The following is a 24,417-nucleotide window of genomic DNA, read 5'->3' on the forward strand; positions in this document are numbered from 1 at the left end:
CAATACCCCGGAGTTGCACACCGGGGAAGCCCAAATTCCTGGAAGGGTACATAGGGGTGGCTTAATGGCTTGTCTTTGTATTGCTTTGCCATGAGAAACGCAGGTCGATGTTGCACAAAGCAAGATGTGGTCTACATGTGTTCTAAACCCAGATGGCGCACAACACAGCGACTTCTGCGGCTTCCCGTGATCTGTCTCACTTGTACACCTCTACCGATCAGCAAAGGAGGTGCATAATCTAGCGTAGCACCAAGATTCGAACAAAGGGGAAGCCTTGGCCCTGCATTAGACTGGACTGGAATCCGGGGTAGATGCCGAATTATTGCATTTTTCCTCTCCCGAGTCCTCGCGCTTCTGCAAACGTGACGGTATAAAGCTATTCCGAGCCGACTCGCTTTTGGTGTAAGTACGGCTTGATCATAAGATCTGAATGTTCAGTGACATCCGTCTATGGGTGTAGCACTGCTGTCACCTTCTTGAGACTGTCTGGGCACAAAGTGTATACGAAGTCCGCCCCGAAATTCGGGACTTCAGCTCCAGGTCGAGGATAACCCCTCATCTTCTGTTCCATGGTATTTCAATTTCGCTTTTCCTCAAGCGTCATTACATCCCAAGCAAAGGATGGTTTGACGATATATGCATAATCTCGAACGACAGTGGTACAACAGAAAAGCCTCGTGGTGTCGGTGGCACCAGGACGTACTTGGCCGTGTCGTTCGACAAGGTCGAACGCGCGCGAGAGATATGAGCTTTGAGGTCAGAATAAGTAAAAAGATGATATCAGGGAGATGAATTGCTGAAACGTAATGGAAGATGCCAACAAAGATGTGTATGGTGGAGGTGGTCTAGATAAGCCGTTGCGCTAGCTTTCTTCGGAATACGACAGGACAGGCATAGCAATGGCAACCCCCCACTTCATCCCAACGCCAACTGCCACTCCACTCTTCACATTTTGAGAGACGGTATTGGTCAAGCATGGTCCTCGAAGTCTCTGGGAGAGAACTTATATATTTTGAACTCGTTATGGCAATTGCAATACTGTGGCGTTCGGGTATCTTATCTCCTATTGTGTTCTACGACCGTCTCTATAAAAGATAATGTCTCGCGGGGGGTGGAAAAGGCGGCACCACCGATTTATGAAACGCCAGGTGGCGAATAAATCGATGAGATTAAGTATCACTTGTTGTATTAGGCGGGTTATAATTGGCGACCCTCTTGTCGGGAGGGCCGCAGTTATAGTACGCAGCAATGATAGATAACCGAACTCTCTTGGGCCCTACGGAGTAAGTCAGGCACACTGCCGTCCATGCATCTGCCAGCCGTGCGTGAGCTTTGATAAGGCAGGCATGGTTATCTTGAAGCTCGGCGCGGCTACGTAAGATACCTCTCTATAAGAGTATATATCTTGCTTTGCCCCGTATGCAAGACAAGATTGTGTCTTTTTCATAGATTTCGAACTTTTCTGTTTCACCATGGCAGACTCCGAGAGAAAGGCCGTCCCTGGCGATGCTGAGGATACAACGCTGGAGCAGATGGGTTATCAGCAAGGTAAGCTCTTTTTACTTAGTCTCTGTCACTGGGAACTTTGTGAATTGTTACGAGATCGAACCAGAGCAGCTTTGTTCTTAGACATTTCCATTGCGTCAGTACCGTTTGGAAGGACTTTGTTCGAGATTCTGACGTATTTGGGAGTTTGCACGAGAACCGGCTCTTGACAGGGCCTCTTTGAGCCATGCTTCATATTGCGCTGCTGCACGACCGTTGAAACTTGTACGCTGACTTGTTACGCAGAGCTCAAGCGTGAGTTTAGCCTTTTAGGGATGGTACGTCTTATTCTCATACATGCCTGCTGAAATATCTGAGGGGAGCTCGGAGCTTGGATACTGTTGTAGGAGTTTATTCGTTGGCTCCGGAGACAGTTCCTAGGCTTCTCAGCTCTCCAAAGACTTCAACTTTTTACTAAGCTAATTCAAAGGTAGATTGGGTTCTCTTTCTCGATAGTAACATGGTACGTTGTGCTTCCTTACACCGCCGAGGTGATTAGAACGTGGCAAGTTTAGACGCTGATGGTACATTGCAGCTGGAGCGCCCTGGGAGGTGTCCTCGTCACTGGTGTTAATGCTGGAGGACCGCCGGTGATGATCTGGGGGTGGATTGGAATCAGCTGCGTTTCGCTATGCGTTGCCTACTCGATGGCGGAGATGTGTTCGGAGTACCCTGTCGCTGGTGGTCAATACTCATGGGTTTATATTTTGGCCCCGAAGAGCATACGCCGACAGTTTTCGTACCTCACCGGATGGTTCATGATCATCGGTAGGTTGTCTCGCAAAAGGGCCTGCTGACCTCTGCAATCCCCACGTTTACTGACTGAGACAGGCATTCTGGCAATGGGTGCCACAAACTCTTTCATCGGTGCGAACTTCATCCTGGGACAGGCGAACCTAGTCAACCCCAGTTACGAGATCGAGCGGTGGCACACCGTTCTTGTGGCATATTGTATAACATTGTTCGCCACTTTTGTCAATATGTGGGGCTCAAAAGTACTGGAAAAGATCTCCAAAGGAGCCTTGATTTTCAACATCGTCTCTTTCCTTGCGATTGTGATTACTATCCTTGCATGTAATGACCATAAACAATCGGCATCATTTGTTTTCAAAGACTTCCAAAATTTTACTGGCTTTAGTGCCTCGATGGCTGGAATTATTGGGATTCTTCAACCGGCTTTCGGCATGTGTTGCTGTAAGTGGAATGTCCCTTTCACGCACTATCTCAATTTAGTCCAAGGGGATATTCTTCGCATGAGACCTCCATCCGAGGGCATGTGTCGGATGTCAATATAGTGATGTACTGACAACCGTGTAGATGATGCCCCGGCACACATGTGTGAGGAACTAAAGGATGCTAGTAAGCAGGCTCCTCGAGCGATGATCTTCTCGGTTTACATCGGTGCACTCACTGGCTTTGTCTTCCTGGTTGCAGTCTGCTTTTGCATCGGAGATATCACTACGGTAGCAGATACCCCCACACTGGTCCCCTTGATCCAAATATTTTTCGACTCAACCAACAGCAACGTCGGGTCTTGTATTCTAGCCACGTTGATCGTGATCATCGACTTTGGCTGTGCTAATGCTCTGCTGGCGGAAGGAGCCCGGTCTTTGTACGCCTTTTCTCGCGATAATGGGCTTCCATTCTCGTCTTTAATTAGCAAGGTAGAATCAAAGCATCAAACTCCAGTTGTGGCGATTCTCCTCGGGACGGTGGTTCAGATGGCGTTCAACAGCATCTATTTCGGAACGGTCACCGGATTCAACACTGTGATTGCAATTGCAACTCAAGGCTTCTACTTGTCGTATGCCATGCCGTTGCTGGTTCGCCTCATCTCCTACTTCAGTGGCACCCACAGACAGCTCACTGGTCCATGGGCCATGAAGCCTCTGGTGTCTGTTGCAGTCAACTTTGTTGGCCTCACGTACCTACTGTTTGCTTGTATAACGTTCAACTTTCCATCGGTATATCCGGTCACCAGCGAGAATATGAATTATACATCTGCTGCAGTCGGGGTAATCATGCTGGTCGCTGCCATAACTTGGTTTGCTACGGCAAAGAAACGGTTCTCGGGGCCCGAGATTGAGGGGGTGATGGATATAGTTGCGGGCCATCATGGAAGCGATTCTGACGAGGTCAAAAGACCGGAGAAGGAATGAATCAGAATATATCAACCCGAGAGAATATTGGATAGGCGCCTCGCCAATGGGCTAGATCTATTTTGGTTGAGAACAGGTATCGGGGCGAGCCTACCGATCCGTAGAATATCTTAGCACCTCCGGAAACTGAATGTTTAATTATTTCTCCCTGATCTCATTCCAAATGTAGCTGTGTATCTCCTCTTTGACTATAAAGTAGCTAGCTGATGTTTCTGAAGTGGTCTTGTAGATTATTTGGAATGTTTGAATGTGGGAGGGAGAAACGTGTTGATCCGGATAATTACCTGGGTAGTAGAGCATGCATAGGCTGTGACGAGAAGAATACGAGTATTGTAATAAGAATATTGGTTGAAAGGAACGGGACGGGCCTCGCGGGCATACCTTTAAAGTTCCCTCACGAAGCGAAGGGAGACTTTCACGTGACCATAGCCCCGCCATTTTCCGCCCGGTTGCTTCAGCGATAAAGTGCAACCAGCAGGGGTCACTAATCTTAATCCTCTTGACGGTGAGCTTGGTTCAGGAGAAAGAACCATCAACACAACGCCAACAACTACGACAACACGCCCTTCCGACGGGATACGACAACGACGACGACTACGACCATACGGAAACCGAACCGACTACTACATCTACTAATAGAGCTATCCGCAAATAGCTTACTGCATATCTACGGCATCACGATACGGAACGATACAAACATTCACCGACCCACCGACCACCGAACACAACAAGTATACAGGTACAACGAGTGCGCGCGGGCATCAAATTACTTGCGCAACTACACCGCTATAGCAGCCCAGAGCCTGCAAGCCATCATTTGAGCGTGCTCATTACATCTAGGGAGAGGGTCTAGGAATACCCTCCTTAGCCTCTAGAGACCTTTTCGTAGGTGGACACCTGAGCAGATGCGATCCTGCGCATAGAAACCAAATCAACCACGACTATGGACGAACTACCATCATCTCCGTCGACAGACATGTCGAATCCGGAGACCGCGCTTGCATACTACAAATCGCAATATGAACAGCTAGAACACGAGTTGGCAGAGTTTCAGGCTTCCAGTCAGGAGTTGGAGGCGGAGCTGGAGAAAGATGTAGAGGCCGCGGAGAAGAGGGAACGCGTACTACAAGAGAAGGCAGAGGGCTTGGGGTTTGAGGTCGATGAGTGGAAGGTATGCGGTATCTGGGATTCTTGCTCTGCGACCTGGCCGGTGGCCTTTGATGAGATCGATCTATAACTAACATATCATAGACCAAATATAAACAATCGAAAATTGAAGCGGGAGCTGCACAAAATACTCTGCAGAAGGAGATCACCACACTTCGAGACCAAAATAGGACTTTGCAACATCGTTTGCGCGATATCGAAGTAGCAAATGATGATTTCGAACGACAAGCCAGGAATACATCCTCTTCGCTCGAAGATTTAGAGTCAAAATTTAATGTCTCTATTGAGCGAGCTGTCATGATGGAGGAGGAGATCAAGGTGGGCGAGCAAGAACGTGAGAATCTACGAATCGAAACACAACGCCTACGTGACGAGCTTGGAGATCTCAAGATCGAAGCCGAGATCATGCAAGACAAGCTTCGGAAACGCCAATTTGCTTCACTCGCCACAGATATCACCACGCCGAACTCTCCACCTTATGATCAAGGATCTCCAAGTTCTACAGCCTCATCACCAATGGTCACTACTCCTCTGGATACAAAATCAGTCTCAACTGCAGATACTGTATCCGAAGCGCCTACCCCACCATCTCCTCCGATGTCAGAATCCTCCACTACTACGAAACCAATCCTAAAGACCCCAATGAATCGACCAAAGAGCAAATTGAAGCTTCCTTCAGGGGATTCTAGCACAACGCCAAAGCCTGCAACATCACGACTTCAGTCAGGGAACTTCCGCACCTCACAGGGACTCACAGCCCCAACGACCGCAACCCGCACTAGAAATGCTACACCCTCTGTCATTAGGAATGCCAGATCGAAAGCACCGGCAACCCGCGGCATGCCAAATTCACAATCCCTTACACACATCCGAACACTCACAGCACAAATGCAAAAGCTGGAACAGCGTGTCCAATCTGCTCGATCCAAACTCCCAGCGCCCGTGAACACTCCTCCACGAGCGTCTCCCCGAAATGGCTCAGCAATGGGCCACAACCACATGCCAGCCAGCGTCACAATAAGGAGCAGGAAACGTACAATCGGCAGCACAGCTAGCGCATCCTCAGTAGCAACAGACGACACACCGGCTCAAAAACACGTCGCCCGACTCTCTACCTCAGGCATAAGCCGGCTCTCTTTTGGACCCCTTCCTAACCGCGAAAACAGCGAAAGTCGACCCAGTAGCCGCGCCAGCCAAAGCAGTTCGTTCGTACGTCCCGACCGGCCACTCTCCCGCTCAGAGATATCGCGGCCTGCTTCCCGAACCTCGATGAGCGGCTCCCGCACCCCGCTCGGCCATTACTCGCAGTCGCAAATTTCCGAGTCTCGGCGCCCGCGCTCTAGTATAGGCGGGAGCTATACTGCTTCCCATGGTAACGGTCACGGGCATTCGCAAAGCGTCTCAAATATCGATCTTGACGAGAACAGGGAGCTGGAATTCGCGTCGCCGGCCAAGGCGCCTTCAGCGCTGCCTCGGAGGAAGAGTGGGGGCGTGGCTACAATTACAAGACGTACGAGTAGTGGGACCCTTCCTGAGGGGGGGATGAAACCCCCGGGGAGACCTAGGAAGTTGAGTGGGGTGGGTGAGACTTATTAGGGAGCGAGGTACATATATTTGTAATGACACTGGCTTTGGATTGTACATGATTGATGGTTATGATGGCTGGCTGGGTTTGGCTTGGGTCTCAGCGAGGCGTTTTTTGGACTGGCGGTTGCATTGTGTTGCGGAGCTTAGGGTAACGGTGTGGTACTTTTAAGGTGAACGGATAGTAAGGTACGGATGGATGTGGGTGGATGCTTGCTTGAATGAGAATAATTTTGATTATGATTCCACTACTTTTACTGTGCATCCTGAGAGCTCTACCTCGTCTTTTTAGGACGAAGACCCTGTGAAACGTATGCTATCGTATGGCATGGAATCCTATCATTGAGTTTGACATTTTGTCTACTTTCGAAGGACGTGGACATGTCCACTCCGGATCCGGACTGAAAACTTACAAGGATATATTTATTTCACGATGCCAAATGATATAATTTACTCTGTACTACTACTCTTCCTGACACAGCTGTACTGATCTTTACTTTGTATTGTGGGACGAAAAGATACAAGTACAAGCTTCAGACCTGTCTGTATGACGCCAGCGCACCAATCACATGATATGCTGCCGCATTGGGAAGTTTGTTGCATGTCGGCATTTGGGAGGCCTTCCTTTGTCACCACTCGTTTGGCCGGCTGATGTGGATGTGGGCGGATGACGGGCCGGACTAAGAGAATGTCCGGTACTGTAAGGTTGTGTTGCGTTGCTACGGAAGTGGGGTTTTTGGGGTGGTTGTTTGATATTGTGGAATTCTATTGGATTGGAAGGATATCTTCTTTGCATGTGGGAAGGAAATATCTAAGGAGTTGTTTTAAAAGTTGATGCTGGCTGGTTCTGTGTCGGCGAGGCTGTTAACTAGTGTGGTGGTGGTGTTTTCCGTGTCAATACCGCAATCAAGGACGATAAATAGCAGACTTGGTGCTGAAAAGTCGATATATGGTGTAGACAGGTTATAGAAGTCTAGAGATTGTTGTTAAGACTCTAGATGGGGCTTCAACTGCAATTCGGGTATGCAAGGTAAGGTAGGTGACCTCTAATGGCTGACTTTGCTGACCACCAGTACCAATTTCAGACTTTACTGTACTTCAAAGACCTTGGCAGTGAGAAAGGGAACTAAATGATTGGTTGCACTTCGTGTCCAGAAAAAAGAAACTTGGTGGTTTTATGAGAAGTTGAAGTTCAAGTTATTCCTGAAGAAGATACTGTGTCTTTCTTATATCAATCGGACTTCCGAATTCGCATACTCCCTCCCTCTGAGCAGCTGCTGCAACCACGAAATAATTCTAGTGGGGCATGTAGTTCTCGAATGCAGGTGGCGGATCTTCTTCTCTTTGGTTGAAATCTTCTGCAAGTGTAAGAAAAGATAAGCTGATACAAGCCAGCACGCACTCATGCTCATGTCATGCAGCGAATGCAGTGTCAGCTTGAGACCATGATGGATTGGGCTTTGTATGGAATAGCATAGACAGAATATGACGCGTCTAGCAACGGAGCTATAGACTGAGAGAGCTCTTTAGAGCTGGCGGGAGTATGCTACCTGCCGCCTTGGGTGGACGAGGACTTTAATGCAATGGCGATCCAAATTTGAAAAATGATAACGCTGATAGCACTATTGGAGAGAAAATAAATGGAAATTAGAAGGCGATCCAGGAATCCAAGAACATGTTGTAATAGAGTTCTACTATTGATGCGGGTGAAGTCTAGTACATAGCAACACCTTATTCGTACTGCAAAGCTATCGATCTAAACACGTTGGGGCAGAGTATCTGGTGGAAGGAAGATGTAGATGTGATGCATCTTTAGTAGCGACGGGAGTGCCTGCAGGGATTGTGCAGAAAATCTATTGAACCCTGCGTCATTCGTTCGGTCGGGGTCTCTTAAAGGAGAGTCAAGTCTCAACATTCGGACTTGCACGTGTGGTATACATGGCCGTATATGTAAATGTAAATTGTTTATTATGTTACGACTCCTTATATGCAAATGCAAAATAGATTGGACATGTTCATCCGAAAGGACCCAGGACCCGTACAATGCCATCTGGAAATTGTAAATTCTGTAGTTTTGCCAAGATGAGTATCATTGAATGCCACTAAACCCCAATCAGACTAGTCATACCCAACGGGTCAATGGATTCGGCACCCGAACAGCGCCAAAATTGGTGAGCAGACAGCATCGTGTTGAGAGCAGAAAGCGGACAGAGCTGAGCTTTCCAGAAAACAAATACTCTCCCCTTCGTTGACTTCGACTCGAGGAAATTCTCACAATCCTCTCCTCCCTCTCATAATCCCAATTACCCCTACTCGCCTCTTCCTCTTCCATTCGTGTACCTTTTAATACCCTCAATCTTTGCCTAATACCGAGATAACAGCCTTCCAAAAGAGGCAACCGCTACTCCAAGTCCTTCAACAAGACACATTTACGAGCGTCAGGGGGATTAATTTCTACCCTCAGCTACCTGGCGACGAGTTTTTTCTTTTTGCTCGTCTCCATCGAGTAGTGATACCCCTTCAGAATGGCAACGGCAAAGACCAACGGCGCGAAGCCGCACACAAATGGCACCGTTCCTGTCTTGAACGGCTCAACATCATATGCAGCCAAACATCAGCTCGCAGACCACTTCATTGGTGGCAACAAGCTGGAGAATGCGCCGGCAGGTCCTGTCAAGGATTTTGTCGCGAACCACGATGGTCACACTGTCATCACAAACGTCCGTACCCTCACGAGAGAGACCCCTAGCTTCATTTTACTAACCACCAAATAGGTCCTGATTGCAAATAACGGAATCGCAGCAGTAAAGGAGATTCGATCAGTACGAAAATGGGCCTACGAGACTTTTGGCGACGAGCGGGCTATCCAATTTACGGTCATGGCTACACCTGAAGATTTGACGGCAAATGCAGACTATATCCGAATGGCTGATCAATATGTTGAGGTCCCGGGAGGAACGAACAACAACAATTATGCCAACGTGGAATTGATTGTAGATGTTGCTGAGCGTATGGACGTACATGCTGTTTGGGCAGGATGGTAGGGCACTCCTTTTTGTTCTGGCAGTAGAAGGGCCTTGCTAACTCGTTATAGGGGTCATGCCTCAGAAAATCCAAAACTACCAGAATCCTTAGCAGCTTCGCCGAAAAAGATCGTGTTTATTGGACCTCCTGGCTCAGCTATGCGATCGCTTGGAGACAAGATTTCATCTACGATTGTGGCACAGCACGCAAAGGTTCCCTGCATACCTTGGTCAGGAACTGGAGTTGACAAAGTGGATGTCAATGATGATGGCATTGTGACGGTTGATGACGAGGTCTACATGAAAGGCTGCGTTCAGTCATGGCAAGAAGGTCTTGAGAAAGCGAACAAAATTGGCTTCCCAGTTATGATTAAAGCTTCAGAGGGTGGTGGTGGAAAAGGTATACGAAAAGCCGATTCTGAAGAGGGTTTCGAAGCCCTCTACAAAGCAGCTGCCAGCGAAATTCCTGGATCCCCCATCTTCATTATGAAGCTTGCAGGAAACGCACGACATTTGGAGGTTCAACTGCTAGCGGATGAGTATGGAAACAACATTTCTCTGTTCGGCAGAGATTGTTCCGTTCAGCGAAGACATCAAAAGATTATCGAGGAGGCTCCAGTCACAATTGCGAAACCAGCAACATTTCAAGCAATGGAGAAGGCTGCAGTTCGTCTCGGTCGTCTTGTAGGCTACGTTTCAGCTGGTACCGTTGAATACCTATATTCTCACTCAGACGACAAGTTCTACTTTTTAGAACTGAATCCTAGATTGCAAGTTGAGCATCCGACAACTGAGATGGTCAGTGGTGTAAATTTGCCTGCTGCCCAACTTCAAATTGCGATGGGTCTGCCGTTACACCGGATTCGCGATATTAGATTACTCTACGGAGCGGACCCTTCAACTGCTAGCGAGATCGACTTCGATTTCTCGAAAGAGAACAGCTCTCAAACGCAAAGACGACCAGCTCCAAAAGGCCACACAACAGCTTGCCGTATCACTTCCGAAGATCCAGGAGAAGGCTTCAAGCCTTCGAGTGGTATGATGCACGAGCTGAACTTTAGGAGTAGTTCCAATGTATGGGGTTATTTCTCTGTAGGCACGGCTGGTGGTATCCACAGCTTCTCAGACAGTCAATTTGGTCACATTTTCGCTTATGGCGAGAATCGATCAGCGTCGCGAAAGCATATGGTTGTGGCTTTGAAGGAATTGAGTATTCGCGGTGATTTCAGAACCACCGTTGAGTACCTGATCAAGCTGTTGGAGACCCCTGCATTCGAGGGCAACACAATTACGACTGGATGGCTTGATGAGTTGATCTCCAACAAGTTGACTGCAGAGCGACCAGACCCAGTGTTGGCCGTTGTTTGCGGCGCTGTTTGCAAGGCGCACATCGCAAGTGAGGCATGCATCTCCGAGTACCAAAATAGCTTAGAAAAGGGGCAAGTTCCTGCTAAGGATATCCTCAAAACTGTCTTCCCGATCGATTTCATCTATGACGGCCATCGGTACAAATTCACCGCGACTCGATCCAGTCTGGACAGCTATCACCTGTTCATAAACGGCTCAAAATGCTCGGTCGGCGTTCGCGCTCTTAGCGACGGTGGTCTCCTTGTTCTTCTCGGCGGCCGAAGTCACAATGTTTACTGGAAGGAGGAAGTTGGTGCTACTCGCTTGAGTGTCGACAGCAAAACCTGCTTACTCGAGCAAGAGAATGACCCAACTCAACTCCGAACTCCATCGCCCGGAAAGTTGGTCAAATTCACAGTAGACAATGGATCCCATATCAAGGCTGGCCAACCTTTCGCCGAAGTCGAAGTCATGAAGATGTACATGCCTCTTCTTGCCCAAGAGGATGGGATTGTACAACTCATTAAACAGCCGGGAGCCACTCTTGAGGCCGGTGATATTCTGGGTATACTTGCTTTAGATGACCCATCTAGAGTCAAAAATGCTCAACAATTCATTGGTCATCTCCCAGATCTTGGACCACCACAAGTTGTGGGCACGAAACCGGCTCAACGTTTTGTTCTTCTTCACAACATTCTCAAGAATATTCTCGATGGTTTCGATAACCAGGTCATTATGGCTTCAACTCTCAGCGAATTGATTGATGTTCTCCGCGACACAGAGTTGCCATATGGAGAATGGAACGCTCAATTCTCTGCCCTTCACGCACGAATGCCCCAGCGCCTAGATGCAATCTTCACGCAGATTGTGGATCGTGCCAAGTCTCGTAAGGGGGACTTTCCTGCCAAAAACCTTAATAAGGCGCTTGTAAAATTCCTAGAGGAGAACGTCGAGCCATCAGATGTCGATCTTCTTAAAGCTGCACTTGCGCCTTTGATAGAGGTTCTCGATCGATATGCCGAGGGCCAGAAAGTCCACGAGTTTGATGTTTTCTCTGGTCTTCTTACCCAGTATGCTTCAGTCGAGAAACTGTTCTCGGGACGATCTTCTCGCGATGAAGAAGTGATCCTCAAGCTCAGAGATGAAAACAAGGATGATATTCTCAAGGTCATTCAAACGGTGCTTTCCCACAGCAAGATTGGTGCAAAGAACAATTTGGTCCTGGCTATTCTCGAGGAGTACAAACCAAACAAGCCAAATTCCGGCAATGTTGCAAAATACTTCCGCCCTGCACTGAAGATGCTCACCGAGTTGGAGTCACGACAATCAGCCAAGGTCTCTTTGAAAGCGCGTGAGGTCCTCATCCAATGTGCTATGCCATCTCTAGAAGAGCGTTCAGCTCAAATGGAACACATCCTCCGTTCTTCAGTTGTCGAATCGCGATATGGTGAGACCGGATGGGAGCATCGGGAACCAGATCTCGACATTCTCAAGGAAGTTGTTGACTCCAAATACACCGTCTTTGATGTCCTTCCAGTCTTCTTCGGACATCAGGACCCTTGGGTGTCCCTTGCCGCTCTCGAAGTTTACATCCGCCGAGCATACCGTGCTTATTCTCTTAAGAAGATTGAATATCACAACGACTCCACTGAACCGCCATTCATCGTATCATGGGACTTCGTCCTCCGCAAGGTTGGCGTGTCAGAATTCGGCATGCCTATACAGTCTTCTGCTCCATCTACACCAGCGACTCCTTCATATGAAAGTGGCAACCCATTCAAGAGGGTGAGCTCCATCAGCGACATGACTTACCTGGTCAACAAAGCCGACCATGAGCCTACCAGAAAGGGTGTCATTGTTCCAGTCCAATATTTGGATGAGGCCGAGGAGTATTTGATGCGAGCTCTTGAGGTCTTCCCCGTTGCAGGATCCAAGAAAGCTACTCCGTCAAACGGTCTAATGCCAGACTTAGGAGGGAAGCGGAAGACACCAGTTCCCAAAGTCTACAGCGACGACGAACTAACTGCTGTCGTCAATGTCGCCGTTCGTGATGCTGAAGGTGTTGATGATGCCGAAACTGTGGCCAGAATCAAGCTCATTGTGAACGATTACAAGGAGGAACTCCTAGCCCGTCGCATTCGCCGCATCACATTCATCTGTGGTCACAAGGACGGGTCATACCCTGGCTACTACACTTTCCGAGGCCCCGAGTACGAAGAAGACCAAAGTATCCGTAACAGCGAACCTGCTCTTTCCTTCCAGCTTGAGCTTGGAAGACTCTCCAAATTCAGGACGAAGCCTGTGTTCACTGAGAACCGGAATATCCACATTTACGAGGCTGTTGGCAAGGAAACCGAAAGTGACAAGAGATATTTCACACGTGCTGTCGTTCGTCCAGGACGGCTACGTGACGAGATCCCAACTGTCGAGTACCTTATATCAGAGTCAGACAGACTAATGAACGACATTCTGGATGCCCTGGAGATTATTGGTAACAACAATTCTGATCTCAACCACATCTTCATCAATTTCTCCCCCGTCTTCCCTCTTCAACCCCCTGAAGTGGAGAAGGCACTGGGTGGGTTCTTGGAGCGCTTCGGACGCCGCCTTTGGCGCCTACGTGTGACTGGCGCCGAGATTCGTATTGTCTGCACCGATGCCCAAACTGGCATGCCGTACCCACTTCGTGTTGTCATCACGAACACCTCAGGATATGTTATTCAAGTAGAGATGTATGTTGAACGGAAATCCGAGAAGGGAGGCGAGTGGGTTTTCCAAAGCATTGGCGGCACAACCAAGATTGGCTCGATGCACTTGAGACCTGTCAGCACACCATATCCAACAAAGGAGTGGCTGCAACCGAAGCGATACAAGGCTCATCTTATGGGAACTCAGTACGTATACGACTTCCCAGAGCTTTTCAGACAAGCGGTACAGAATAGTTGGGCCAAGGCTGTGAGCAAGCATCCATCTCTGGCTGATAAACAACCTCCTATTGGCGAATGCACGGATTGTAGCGAGCTGGTTCTGGACGATCAGGACAATATCGCTGAAGTCTTCCGTGAGCCTGGTACCAACACTCATGGCATGGTCGGTTGGATCGTTACTGCAAGAACACCAGAGTATCCTCGTGGCCGAAAGTTCGTCATTGTCGCCAACGATATCACATTCAAGATTGGTAGTTTCGGACCTAAGGAAGATCAATTCTTTCACAAGTGCACGGAACTCGCAAGAAAGCACGGAATCCCTCGTATATACCTGTCTGCCAACTCAGGTGCTCGTATTGGTATGGCGGATGAGCTTATTCCTCACTTTAGTGTGGCATGGAATGACCCTAACAGGCAAGAGGCTGGTTTCAAGTATCTTTACTTGACTGCTGAGGCTAAAGCTCGTTTTGAGGACGGCAAGGCGAAAGATGTCATTACTGAGCAGATCACTGAAGATGGCGAGACGCGACACAAGATCACCGCCATCATCGGTGCCGAAGATGGCCTGGGTGTTGAGTGTCTGAAGGGCTCAGGTTTGATCGCAGGTGCTACCAGCAGAGCCTACGAGGATATCTTCACAATCACTTTGGTCACTTGCCGCTCTGTCGGTATTGGTGCCTACCTGGTTCGTCTTGGCCAACGTGCGATTCAGATCGAAGGTCAACCAATCATCCTGACTGGTGCTCCTGCCCTGAATAAGCTGCTTGGTCGTGAAGTCTATACATCCAATCTGCAACTTGGTGGCACTCAAATCATGTATAGAAATGGTGTCTCTCACATGACCGCCAACGATGATTTTGAAGGTGTTTCAAAGATCATTGAGTGGTTGGCGTATGTGCCAGATAAGCGCAACAACCCACTTCCAATTGGACCCGCAATCGATTCTTGGGACCGAGACATTGTATACATGCCACCACCCAAGGCACCATACGACGTAAGGAATCTCATTGCTGGTAAGGACGATGACGAAGGATTCATGTCTGGTCTTTTTGATAAGGACTCATTCGTTGAATCATTGGGCGGCTGGGCAAAGACTGTTGTCGTAGGTCGTGCTCGTCTAGGTGGTATCCCAATGGGTGTGATTGCCGTCGAGACTCGATCAGTGGAGAACATCACCCCTGCTGATCCAGCCAACCCAGACTCGACGGAACAGATTTCCAACGAGGCTGGTGGTGTCTGGTACCCCAACTCGGCTTTCAAGACTGCGCAAGCTATCAAGGACTTCAACAATGGTGAGCAACTGCCATTGATGATCTTGGCAAACTGGAGAGGTTTCTCTGGTGGGCAGCGCGATATGTACAACGAGGTTCTCAAATACGGATCCTACATTGTCGACGCTCTCTGCAAGTACGAGCAGCCAGTCTTCGTCTACATCCCACCTTTCGGAGAATTGCGCGGTGGTTCATGGGTAAGTTTTCTCCCTCGCACAATTAACACCTAAACTAACATACTCAGGTCGTTGTCGACCCAACCATCAACCCAGATTATATGGAAATGTACGCCGATGAAGAATCCCGTGGCGGCGTCTTGGAACCCGAAGGAATAGTAAACATCAAATACCGTCGTGAAAAGCAACTCGAAACCATGTCCCGCCTAGACCCTGAATACGGAGCCCTTCGCAAACAACTTGCCGACAAGACCCTCACCCCAAACCAAATGTCAGCCATTAAGATGAAAGTCACACAACGCGAACACCTTCTCTTGCCAGTTTACATGCAAATCTCACTGCAGTTCGCAGACCTTCACGACCGAGCTGGCCGTATGAAGGCCAAGGGTGTTATCCGACAGAGTCTGCAGTGGCGCGAGGCGAGACGTTTCTTTTACTGGCGCGTACGCCGCCGTGTCAATGAGGAGTATATCATGAAACGCATGTCTTTATCTTCTAAGAACCCACTTGCTTCCCGGGCCCGCCATATGGACACGCTGGCTGCTTGGACCGGCATTCCAAACTTCTTGAATGCGGATCGCGAGGTTGCCATGTGGTATGAGGAGAATCGGAAGGTGGTTCATGAGAAGGTGGAGGCGCTCAAGACGGAGGGCGTTGCGTTTGATGTTGCTGCTCTGTTGAGAGGGAACAGCAAGGGTGGCTTGAAGGGCGTGCAGCAGGTGCTTAGCATGTTGCCTGCTGAGGAGCGGGAGGCGGCATTGAAATTCTTGAGCTCTACGTAGACGGGATGATATGGGGTGAAATAGAGTGCGGACCAGAGCACTATGTATATTTCAAGCTTGCAACTCTGGCTTTTGTTTTTGTATAGGCGTTTATTACTGTTATTTTTAGATGTATACATTTGATTTCTTCATTAGTAACCATTTGCTCTGCTTGCCTTAGTGAATATCTAGACAGTTTTTATTATCTCAAATTTGCCCGGTATTAGTGAATTTAAGCATTAATGCCTTATTATGTGCTATGCCTTCTGCAGAAGAGGCCACAGTTATATGGCCTTCACGCAATAAGAAATACACCCCGGGGTAATATCGTCCAGTTCGCTACATAAGAGGACTTCAAAGGTTCGATCCGGGTGAACGATATCGGCACGGCAGGGACGAATAATCTGGTCTGAGTGTTCACAAATGGAAATTTTAGCTGCGTGTTACTAAAGTTGGTAGGCAAAAAAGAGGCTTTTAAAGGTGTCGCAGGAGGAAATATTATTATGAGCGCAGGCTTATTCATGACAGCATAAAAGGTAGATGCAGGTAGGTGTGCGTGTGTGTGCTCTGCTATGCTATGGCAAAGGCTGGATGGTATAGCATAGCGAAGCCGCTTTGGCATAGGGTATCGGTTTATGGTAGATAAATAGATAGATAATAAACGTGTTGGATAGGTAATGACTGCCCATGACAGAGCATAAGAACTTAAGTAAGCGGACTTGGATACCTGAAGCGTGTTTCTTGTGATAAGCTTTATTATGGACGTATTGTTTCGAGTAGAAAAGGTGGTCTTGGGATGGTAGATGTTGCAGGTTACAGCTAGCGCGGATGAAATTAGTAGAGATCAACTGTAATATGCAGCTTAATCATAATAATAGCGTATATAAAAGTCGGTGTTCTAATAGCATGCTTTGAATATTTATTTTGCAGATCTCTATATAATTTCAAGCTGATCCATGAGGAATAATAGCCCTGAAGCAAGTATAAGGAGAAACTTCTCGCTAAGAAATGTAAGGATCTCGAGGTTTTAACCTCACCTCTATTCACTTTCACAACAAATAGTATTGCGCTGCAAGTATTAAATGTTGACTTGATAAATATAAATGAAGATGGTAAAAGGTCTGATATTTGAAAAGATGGCGCCGAGAACAAGCCCGCTTTGCGCCTAACTAATATGGTATATATGTTGCAATTCACTTCCGCTCGCACCTCTATCCTTAACTCAGCCCCGCGACTTGGTGAATGTGAAAACACAAGGCGGCCGCTTCTTGTTAGCAATAACGCGAAGTGTAATAAAAATATAGGTTCCGTAAGTACCTTGGGAAGCATAAAGGGGTATATAAGAAACACACGCGTGCTTTTGAAAGTCGTGACTTTGATGAGAGGATTTCAAGAACACGGAGGAAACTCGAAGGAGTACACTAGCACCAAAACCTGCGTGTCTTATTGAAATAGCAACGTAGAAGCAAAGTGTCAATATTATAACACTAAAAGAAAGACAGATCTCCTCTTCTCTTCACCTTCCGTAACGTGCCATTCCCAGTCTTGGGTAGCACTTACCCCCGTGCTACTCGGCATAGCATGGCTCAACTCGGCCTTTGGAATGTCCATCCCACGCCGTATTTCCTTTCAAGAACCCATAGAACTCTCTGCACCACACACCCAAACCCCCTACACAATTTCATATATGACACATCTCAAAACCGCGACCCGAGTCGACCCCTTTTCCATCCCGTTTCCCCACACCGAAGGTTTTCAAATACAAGAACGAAACAATAAGTTCGATGGGTACCATACCCTTATGTCGTTCATGGATTATTATGCTGAATTAGTCGCTCGATATCACATAGGCTGATGCCCGGATATCTGATTGATGACTCTGGTTAAGGACGTCTGATTTAGTTTCCTTGAATTCACGTAACGGTAAGAGTATTTGTGTAGTTGCTTGTCCTATATGAACGTTCGCCTTATGGACCCTGAAGTTGCTCAGAAAAGGCGATCGAATCAAGGATTTCTCGACTTCTTGTCCTTTGAGATGTGATGTGTTGTCGGCCGACGCGCCGATCTCCCATCTATCATGTAGGACAACCTACAGATACACTGCGTACACCTAATCAGTACAAGATCGACTTTGACGCTCGCCACGGCGTTGGATCTTTTCAGACTTGTTCCTTTGATAGCCGTTGCACCCCACCATTACACGATGGAAAGCCGCAGTGTATTTCACAGCAGGAGAAAGGTTGCACGTGTAAGCCACATGATAGCTCTTGTCCTCATCTACTATATCTCCGTATTCTGCCTTTCAAGTGTGCTTATGCATATGCATATTTTCCCTCTCTCCTGGCTAGGATGTTGGCTTGAATCGGCTTGGTTTGGCTTGACTTGGCTGTGAAGAGGATGTTAGCATTCGCATTTTGACTGCATCATGCTCACTGCATCGAGTTCTCCACAATCAAGAATGCGGGGAAAGCTGTGCTACTCACAGCAAGCCAGCCCCTCCTCAAACCGCCTTTTGGTTCAACCCCCAGCCCGTCTCGAACGATGTTTACTATAGTTTGTGCCTTTCTCTCCTTTTCGAAAAGCTTGACGCGCATATAATAAATATATCCAACCACGGAAACCCCTGTAAAAACCTGCATTCTTTTACATGCAGATACTCACTCAACCCCTCATTCGCTTCAAGCTCAAAACGGATGCATCTAGCCGTCAATACATATATCCATCAACCATCTTTTCTCCGTAATCATGAGAATATATTACTTCATATACACAAGCATACCATTTCCCACCCATCCATGCAATGCAATACCATCTCAAAACCTCTGCCCCCTCCCTGCTCACCCACCGCGAAGGAATTCTCCATCCTCCATCCGAAGCACACTGCACCGCACTGTTTCGAACCGGCTGCGTCTCATCGCTCGCACGCGCTGAAGAGGGGTGTATCGCCGTTGGTAGCGCATCTCAACAAAAAAAAAGATTATACGGAGTACTGTAGAGTATGGTGGGGTGGGCCGTGCAGGGGACACCTACAGTAGCTACCTCGCTACTTAGTTGCGCGCGCCGCACCGCATTGCATAGATTACCTAGTTTATTATAATACTACCTATACGTACCGGTAGTCCGTACGTAGTAAGGTAGTTTAGGAGACAACTACATTATTAATCAAGGTATAGGGTTGAAAAATCAAACCAAATCAAATGTTCTGGGGTCCTTGAGCTGATTAATACTACGGAGTATACTCCGTAGATAGGGGCAAACTCAATACGGTAGAAATGGCGTTGCGATGTCGGGTAGGGCTTGCCTTGCGCTTGCTCACCGCTGCTCTGTTTTCCTCTCTCGTCTTTTTCCTTCTCGAGAGGGCAGATAAGTTCAGATAAGGAAGTAAGGCATGTCATGTTATGTAATGTTATGTCTTTAGAGGAAGAAGGTTATGCGGAGTAATACTCCGTAGGATTGTTGTTATTATTAGATCTATGCAGAGTAGATACAAAGTTTGGATATAATATAATTTAATCGCGTCCCTTGACTTTCAATATGGTGGTCCAAGCATTTCCCCACACTTGGACTACCACGCCCGTAGGGCAGAGACACGATTAATAGACGAAATATTCCCTGCACTGCACTTGAATCATAAAGCTCTACCTAGGTGGGCAAAGCAAGTCTAGTCCTTTTCCTTATTTACTGTACGATAGCCAGCGCTGAATTCGTTGAATAATCATGCACCGTGTTCATGACACAAATCCTAACTGCATGTATACCAAAGTTTAGTTCCCTTGAAATAGAAACCTTACCTTACTTTGCCGCGCCTCTCACTAGATTAATGCGATATAGCGTCTACTTGCTGGGACCTCCATCCCATCAAGTACCTTAATATCGCCTTTCCCAAACCCCCGAGTAGGATTTCCCTCCTAGTCCTACACTACAGCACCAAGCAAAATCCTCCCTCCGCAATAATCAGTAGTAGTTTGTGGTTTTAATAAAACGACCACTTCTACCCCCGCATTGCTAGGTTCGCGGAAGATTGATACTAGCTGTGCGATTGATGGAGATTGCTTGCGAGTCAGTGAGTGAGTATCTCACAAGTGCGGGGAAACCTTATTATGCGCCTCAGCTCGTTGAAAAGGGGTTAAGCCAAAGGGAGGGATTTGGGGTTTGGGGCAAGCGTGAAATATATATTGTGTCTGGAAAGCGGGATGGTAGAGGGGTAGGTGTGTAGGTATCGCGACTTCGCGTACCTCGATGTGCGATGTCAATGTTCATGTTGATTCTGTGAGGTTCTTTGTACTTACTATACCACGGCGCGGATATTGCGTGGGGTGCGTGAGATGGGATAGATGGGATGACATTGGAGTCTTGTGAGGGGAGTGGCGACGTCGTATGAGTATGATATGATATGCCTTTGCCTCGACTGACATATATGCCTATGCCTTGCCCTGCCGAACATTCCGTTTGCTTGCGTTCCCCGTTCCGGTAATCATGGAAGATAAAGATTACGGAGTGGGCCGGGAGTAGAGAACGCGTGGTCCCGGGATATCGGGTCCTTCGAATTGACGATCGGAGAATGTACAGTTCAGTTCAACGGGTCTTGGAGGACCCCGAACCCGAGTTTCAGTACTTTGATTTCGTGGTGGGTGGTCTGATGGGATGTTTGTTCGAAAGCCCCACCCCGCCGCCACACTTGCATGGCTTCATACGCTAAGTCACAGAGTGGAAAGAAACGGATAGATAGGTAGATAGATAGATATGCTTTTATTCCCGATCCTTCCCTTCCCTTCCTCATCTTCTCCCATTGCTACATCGGAACTTGGAGAAAAGGTGGGTTGACCGAAGGAGTCGTGGTCTGATTGAAAATGTAGAGGTGGCGTTTCAACAAAGGCCAGGGTGACACAGTTGAATTCAACAAGGAAGGATTGCGCGAGACTGTGGCTTGACAAGTGTACTTCGCCCCGTGCAGGGTAATAATGCCAGGGGTGGTTTCCTGTGACAGCTCCCCTGGGGTTATTTTCGCTCCGGAAGAAGTATAACTGGATCCTAGGAGAATTAGAACGCATCGGACTGAACTTTAATCCAGCGTCTGAGATACCTCCGGATAGACATCAACAGAAATAACCAATCATGTTATCTAAACCCGACTGGGTAGTGAAACAAAACAGTACTTGACTTATCAATGAAAATTATAGGACTGTGTGGAAATAAATGCCTTATTTTTGACTATAGTAAGGTGTATGATAACTTGAAATACCGAATATAACTGCTAGGCTTTTTATAAATTATAATAGCACCCTTCAAGTAACATAACATAATACAATGCGCTATACTATAATAGGTAAACAAGCAAAAGCGGATAAAAGTACTAACGCCCTCTCTAGACTCTAGACTCTAGACTATACAGAGATTTCGAAACTCCAAATCTTAGAGACGAAGTAAATAAGCTTTAGAGTAGAGGTAGTTAGTAGTGCTTACTATAGCACAACGCCTCAAGCCGCCGCCACGTTCGCGTCGTACTAATAATTAATCAATTAAGCGGTCGGTTGATCTGGCTATGCTCTAGGTGTGAATAAGAAAGAGATCAGATCCCTGATGCTGTGTGGGATGAATGAATGAATAAAAACCTTGATGGATGCTATGTTATATACGTATAGCTGTGAGAAGGTTGTTTATAGTATGGAAATGTGCTACAGCGCGTGCATGAGGATTCTTGAGCGAAATGGAAATGGAATAGGATAGGATAGGATGTGAGAATGTCTTTTTTCTTTTTCTTTTTTACTTACTCTATCCCTTCTCTTCTTCTATAACCCACCCCACCTCTCTGCCTCGCTGGAGTTGATATCAATCAATGTTATTCATCAGAGCTTTCTCCAGTTCAGTTCATGGAGAAGAAAACTTCTCCTCGCGGCCGCCGGACTCCACATCTCTCCACCTCCACCTCCGCCTCACCTCTGACAAAAATAACACTTGCCGGCACTACCTTAGAACCATCCATCTGCTACTATAGCTAGCTAGCTACCGTACTACGAATGAAATTTCTTCCTTCCTATATACCAACTTTGAAATACGCGCGCGCCGTCCATACCTACAGCATTGCTAAACTCACCTTTCAAAAGCCATTCTTTCGCGTCGCGTCCGTCACGACCCTAAGGAATTTACAGAATATATAGTACTCCGTCCTCGAATCCTTTCAAAAACAGCCACAGCCACAGCCACAGCCACAGCCACAGCCCTACTCAGATTCCCATTTTTCATATCGACGAAACATGTCATGCATGTCGCGCGAAACATGATTACTGATTACTTGCTGTGGCTGGTACAGTACTATAGTACTGTACAGTATAACACAGTATCTCGGACGAATCAGAATCAGAATCGAGAGGTGTGGCATTCGAAACCTCGCGTATATATCCATGCATGGTATCTAGGAGTGGAAACTAGGTCCGGATTAAGGAAGGAAGGAGGGAAGGAAGGATATTTTAGTTACGTGCACGGACTGCGGGCTGGCTGGAGTGAGTACCTTTACGGAGGTAAGCTGCAAGTACTGTAAACAAGTGAGCGCGAGCTAAGCGGTGATTTGTTCGTTTTCGGTTTATGGGATCGATCCTTGTTAGGTTTGGTTTGGTTGGTTCACCGCCTTTGTTACTTTACGGAGGTATAGAAAAAGGGATTGCGAGATGAAGGATATTTTAGAGATGGAGGTATAGTTTATATAGGTAGGTAGTATTGATTAGGATTAGGATGGAAGGTAATACGGTAGATGAGTACTACTTTTGTTTGTATTACATACAGTAGGTACCTTATCTTTCATACATATACATATACTTCATATACATATGCACAAGAAGTGAAAATAATGAAAATAAACATCTGCTCCTAGAGAAGCTGAATAAGCGTGCATGCGTGCATCGAGATCGAAAACAGCAGTTTATCTTTCCCATTCCGGTGATAGGATAAGCCGCATAGCATAGGCTTGCGTGCTTCTGGTGCTTTATAATTTAACTTGAATGAAAATTACGAAACCAATACTTGAGTACGCGATGCTATGAGATCATTACGGCTGTCTCTTATTCACTACTACTTTCATGAAATTAATAAATGAGGCTGAAGGTAATTTAGTTGGAACCCTATGCCTTGGTTTTGGTTTTTTTTTCTTTCTGATTACTTGGTCCTCCGTACTGTACGCGTACGGGCTATAATTAATATCGCGGGATTTGCGGCTTCGGCTTTCATTTCGATAAGTGGAGTGGAGTGGAGTACTCCGCGTGGAGAGTGGGGTGGATCAAGACGTGATCGATCTAGTTAAATTGGTGGGTAGAATGGCAAAGTAGACTTCTGCGTGACTTTACGATGCTGTTTTATTGTCTTTCTGGTTTTCTACTGTGCGCTCCGTACTTTGGGTAGTTGGAGAGAAGTGGAGAGTGGAGGTGGAGAGTGGGGTGGGGTGTTTTGCATAGGTGGGGGTGGGACATGCTACTCCGTATGCGCTGTGGGAATAGTGACTATGACGACGATCCTTGGTACTGTAAGCGTGTAGGCGAGAGGTGAGACATGGGAAATTGAAAAAAGTGGTGCGGCTTCTATCGTATTCTGTAATATTAAAATGATTTCCCATCAATGGCGACCGTTTTTTATATAGATATAACTGGAATATCCATGGATCAATTAATGCCTTCATCTCTATAGCTTCGATGCTGCGATGCACGATTAAAGTAATCGCATCTTACAATATGGTAAGAAACAGACTTGCCGTGTGGTGCCGCGCGCCTCTCATTATTAGTACCAGTTGTTCGAAAGCATAACCACAATAGCTTGTACGAGGGCAGGGCGGTCAGGTAAAGCATGTAGGGACATGGCACCGCACCTGCAGCCGCCTTCCTGCAACCATACCAGTTTTGTGTACAACATGCCACCTCGTTGAGAGGTCGATCCCCCTCATCTATCTACCGTACAGAGTACAGAGTAAGCCAATCGTAGGTTTTCTCGCAGATGTGATGGTACCATCTTTTCGCGAAGTGGGTGACCTGACGATCCCTCTGTATCGGAGCAGAAACTCCATGGGAGGAGATGGGAGTTTGGATAGCTTCAGTTTCTGTCGATTTGCCGGGTGTACAGTACAGGAGCTCTAGCTCCTGCTTACCCTGCTGTATCCATTTGATGCAGTGCTTGGCGTTAGAAGTAATAAGGAGTCGCACCACAGCTTCCAATACTTGACTTGGTGCTAGAGAAGGTTTGGAGAGGCGATGGCGAGATTATTAATATTCGCGATGCGACATACGAGGGCAGGGCAGGGCAGGGCAGGGCAGGGCAGGTCCTCGTCTTATCTTCGCCACCCTCAACTGAAAAGGATCGGCCTCAACAGTGTATCTCAATCGAGAAGATTTCCAAATGCGGAACACCTTGATACTCAGATAGGAACGAGGTACAGATAGATATACGCTGGTACATGTTGTGGGAGTAAAAGTATAT

At 47.3% G+C, this 24,417-nt stretch overlaps 3 protein-coding genes across 3 annotated transcripts; all 3 read left to right on the forward strand.

Moving 5' to 3' along the window:
- Window positions 1–1,472: 1,472 nt before the first annotated feature.
- On the forward strand, window positions 1,473–3,704 carry HNM1_7 (Choline transport protein; the record flags this gene model as incomplete). Its single annotated transcript, XM_031146108.1, has 6 exons — window positions 1,473–1,548; window positions 1,792–1,823; window positions 1,980–2,008; window positions 2,081–2,313; window positions 2,377–2,739; window positions 2,863–3,704. The coding sequence occupies 6 exons, from the start codon at window positions 1,473–1,475 to the stop codon at window positions 3,702–3,704; spliced, it is 1,575 nt and encodes a 524-aa protein (XP_031008895.1).
- Window positions 3,705–4,647: 943 nt separating this feature from the next.
- Window positions 4,648–6,467, forward strand: NDE1 (Nuclear distribution protein nudE-like protein; the record flags this gene model as incomplete). Its single annotated transcript, XM_031146109.1, has 2 exons — window positions 4,648–4,875; window positions 4,956–6,467. The coding sequence occupies 2 exons, from the start codon at window positions 4,648–4,650 to the stop codon at window positions 6,465–6,467; spliced, it is 1,740 nt and encodes a 579-aa protein (XP_031008896.1).
- Window positions 6,468–8,980: 2,513 nt separating this feature from the next.
- cut6 (Acetyl-CoA carboxylase) lies at window positions 8,981–15,981 on the forward strand (the record flags this gene model as incomplete). Its single annotated transcript, XM_031146110.1, has 4 exons — window positions 8,981–9,175; window positions 9,230–9,495; window positions 9,550–15,220; window positions 15,268–15,981. 4 exons carry the CDS (start codon window positions 8,981–8,983, stop codon window positions 15,979–15,981), a joined length of 6,846 nt encoding a protein of 2,281 aa, XP_031008889.1.
- Between the last annotated feature and the right edge of the window lie 8,436 nt (window positions 15,982–24,417).

This window comes from Lachnellula hyalina, assembly GCF_007821495.1.
Source record: "Lachnellula hyalina strain CBS 185.66 chromosome Unknown contig00010, whole genome shotgun sequence".
NCBI lineage: Eukaryota > Fungi > Ascomycota > Leotiomycetes > Helotiales > Lachnaceae > Lachnellula > Lachnellula hyalina.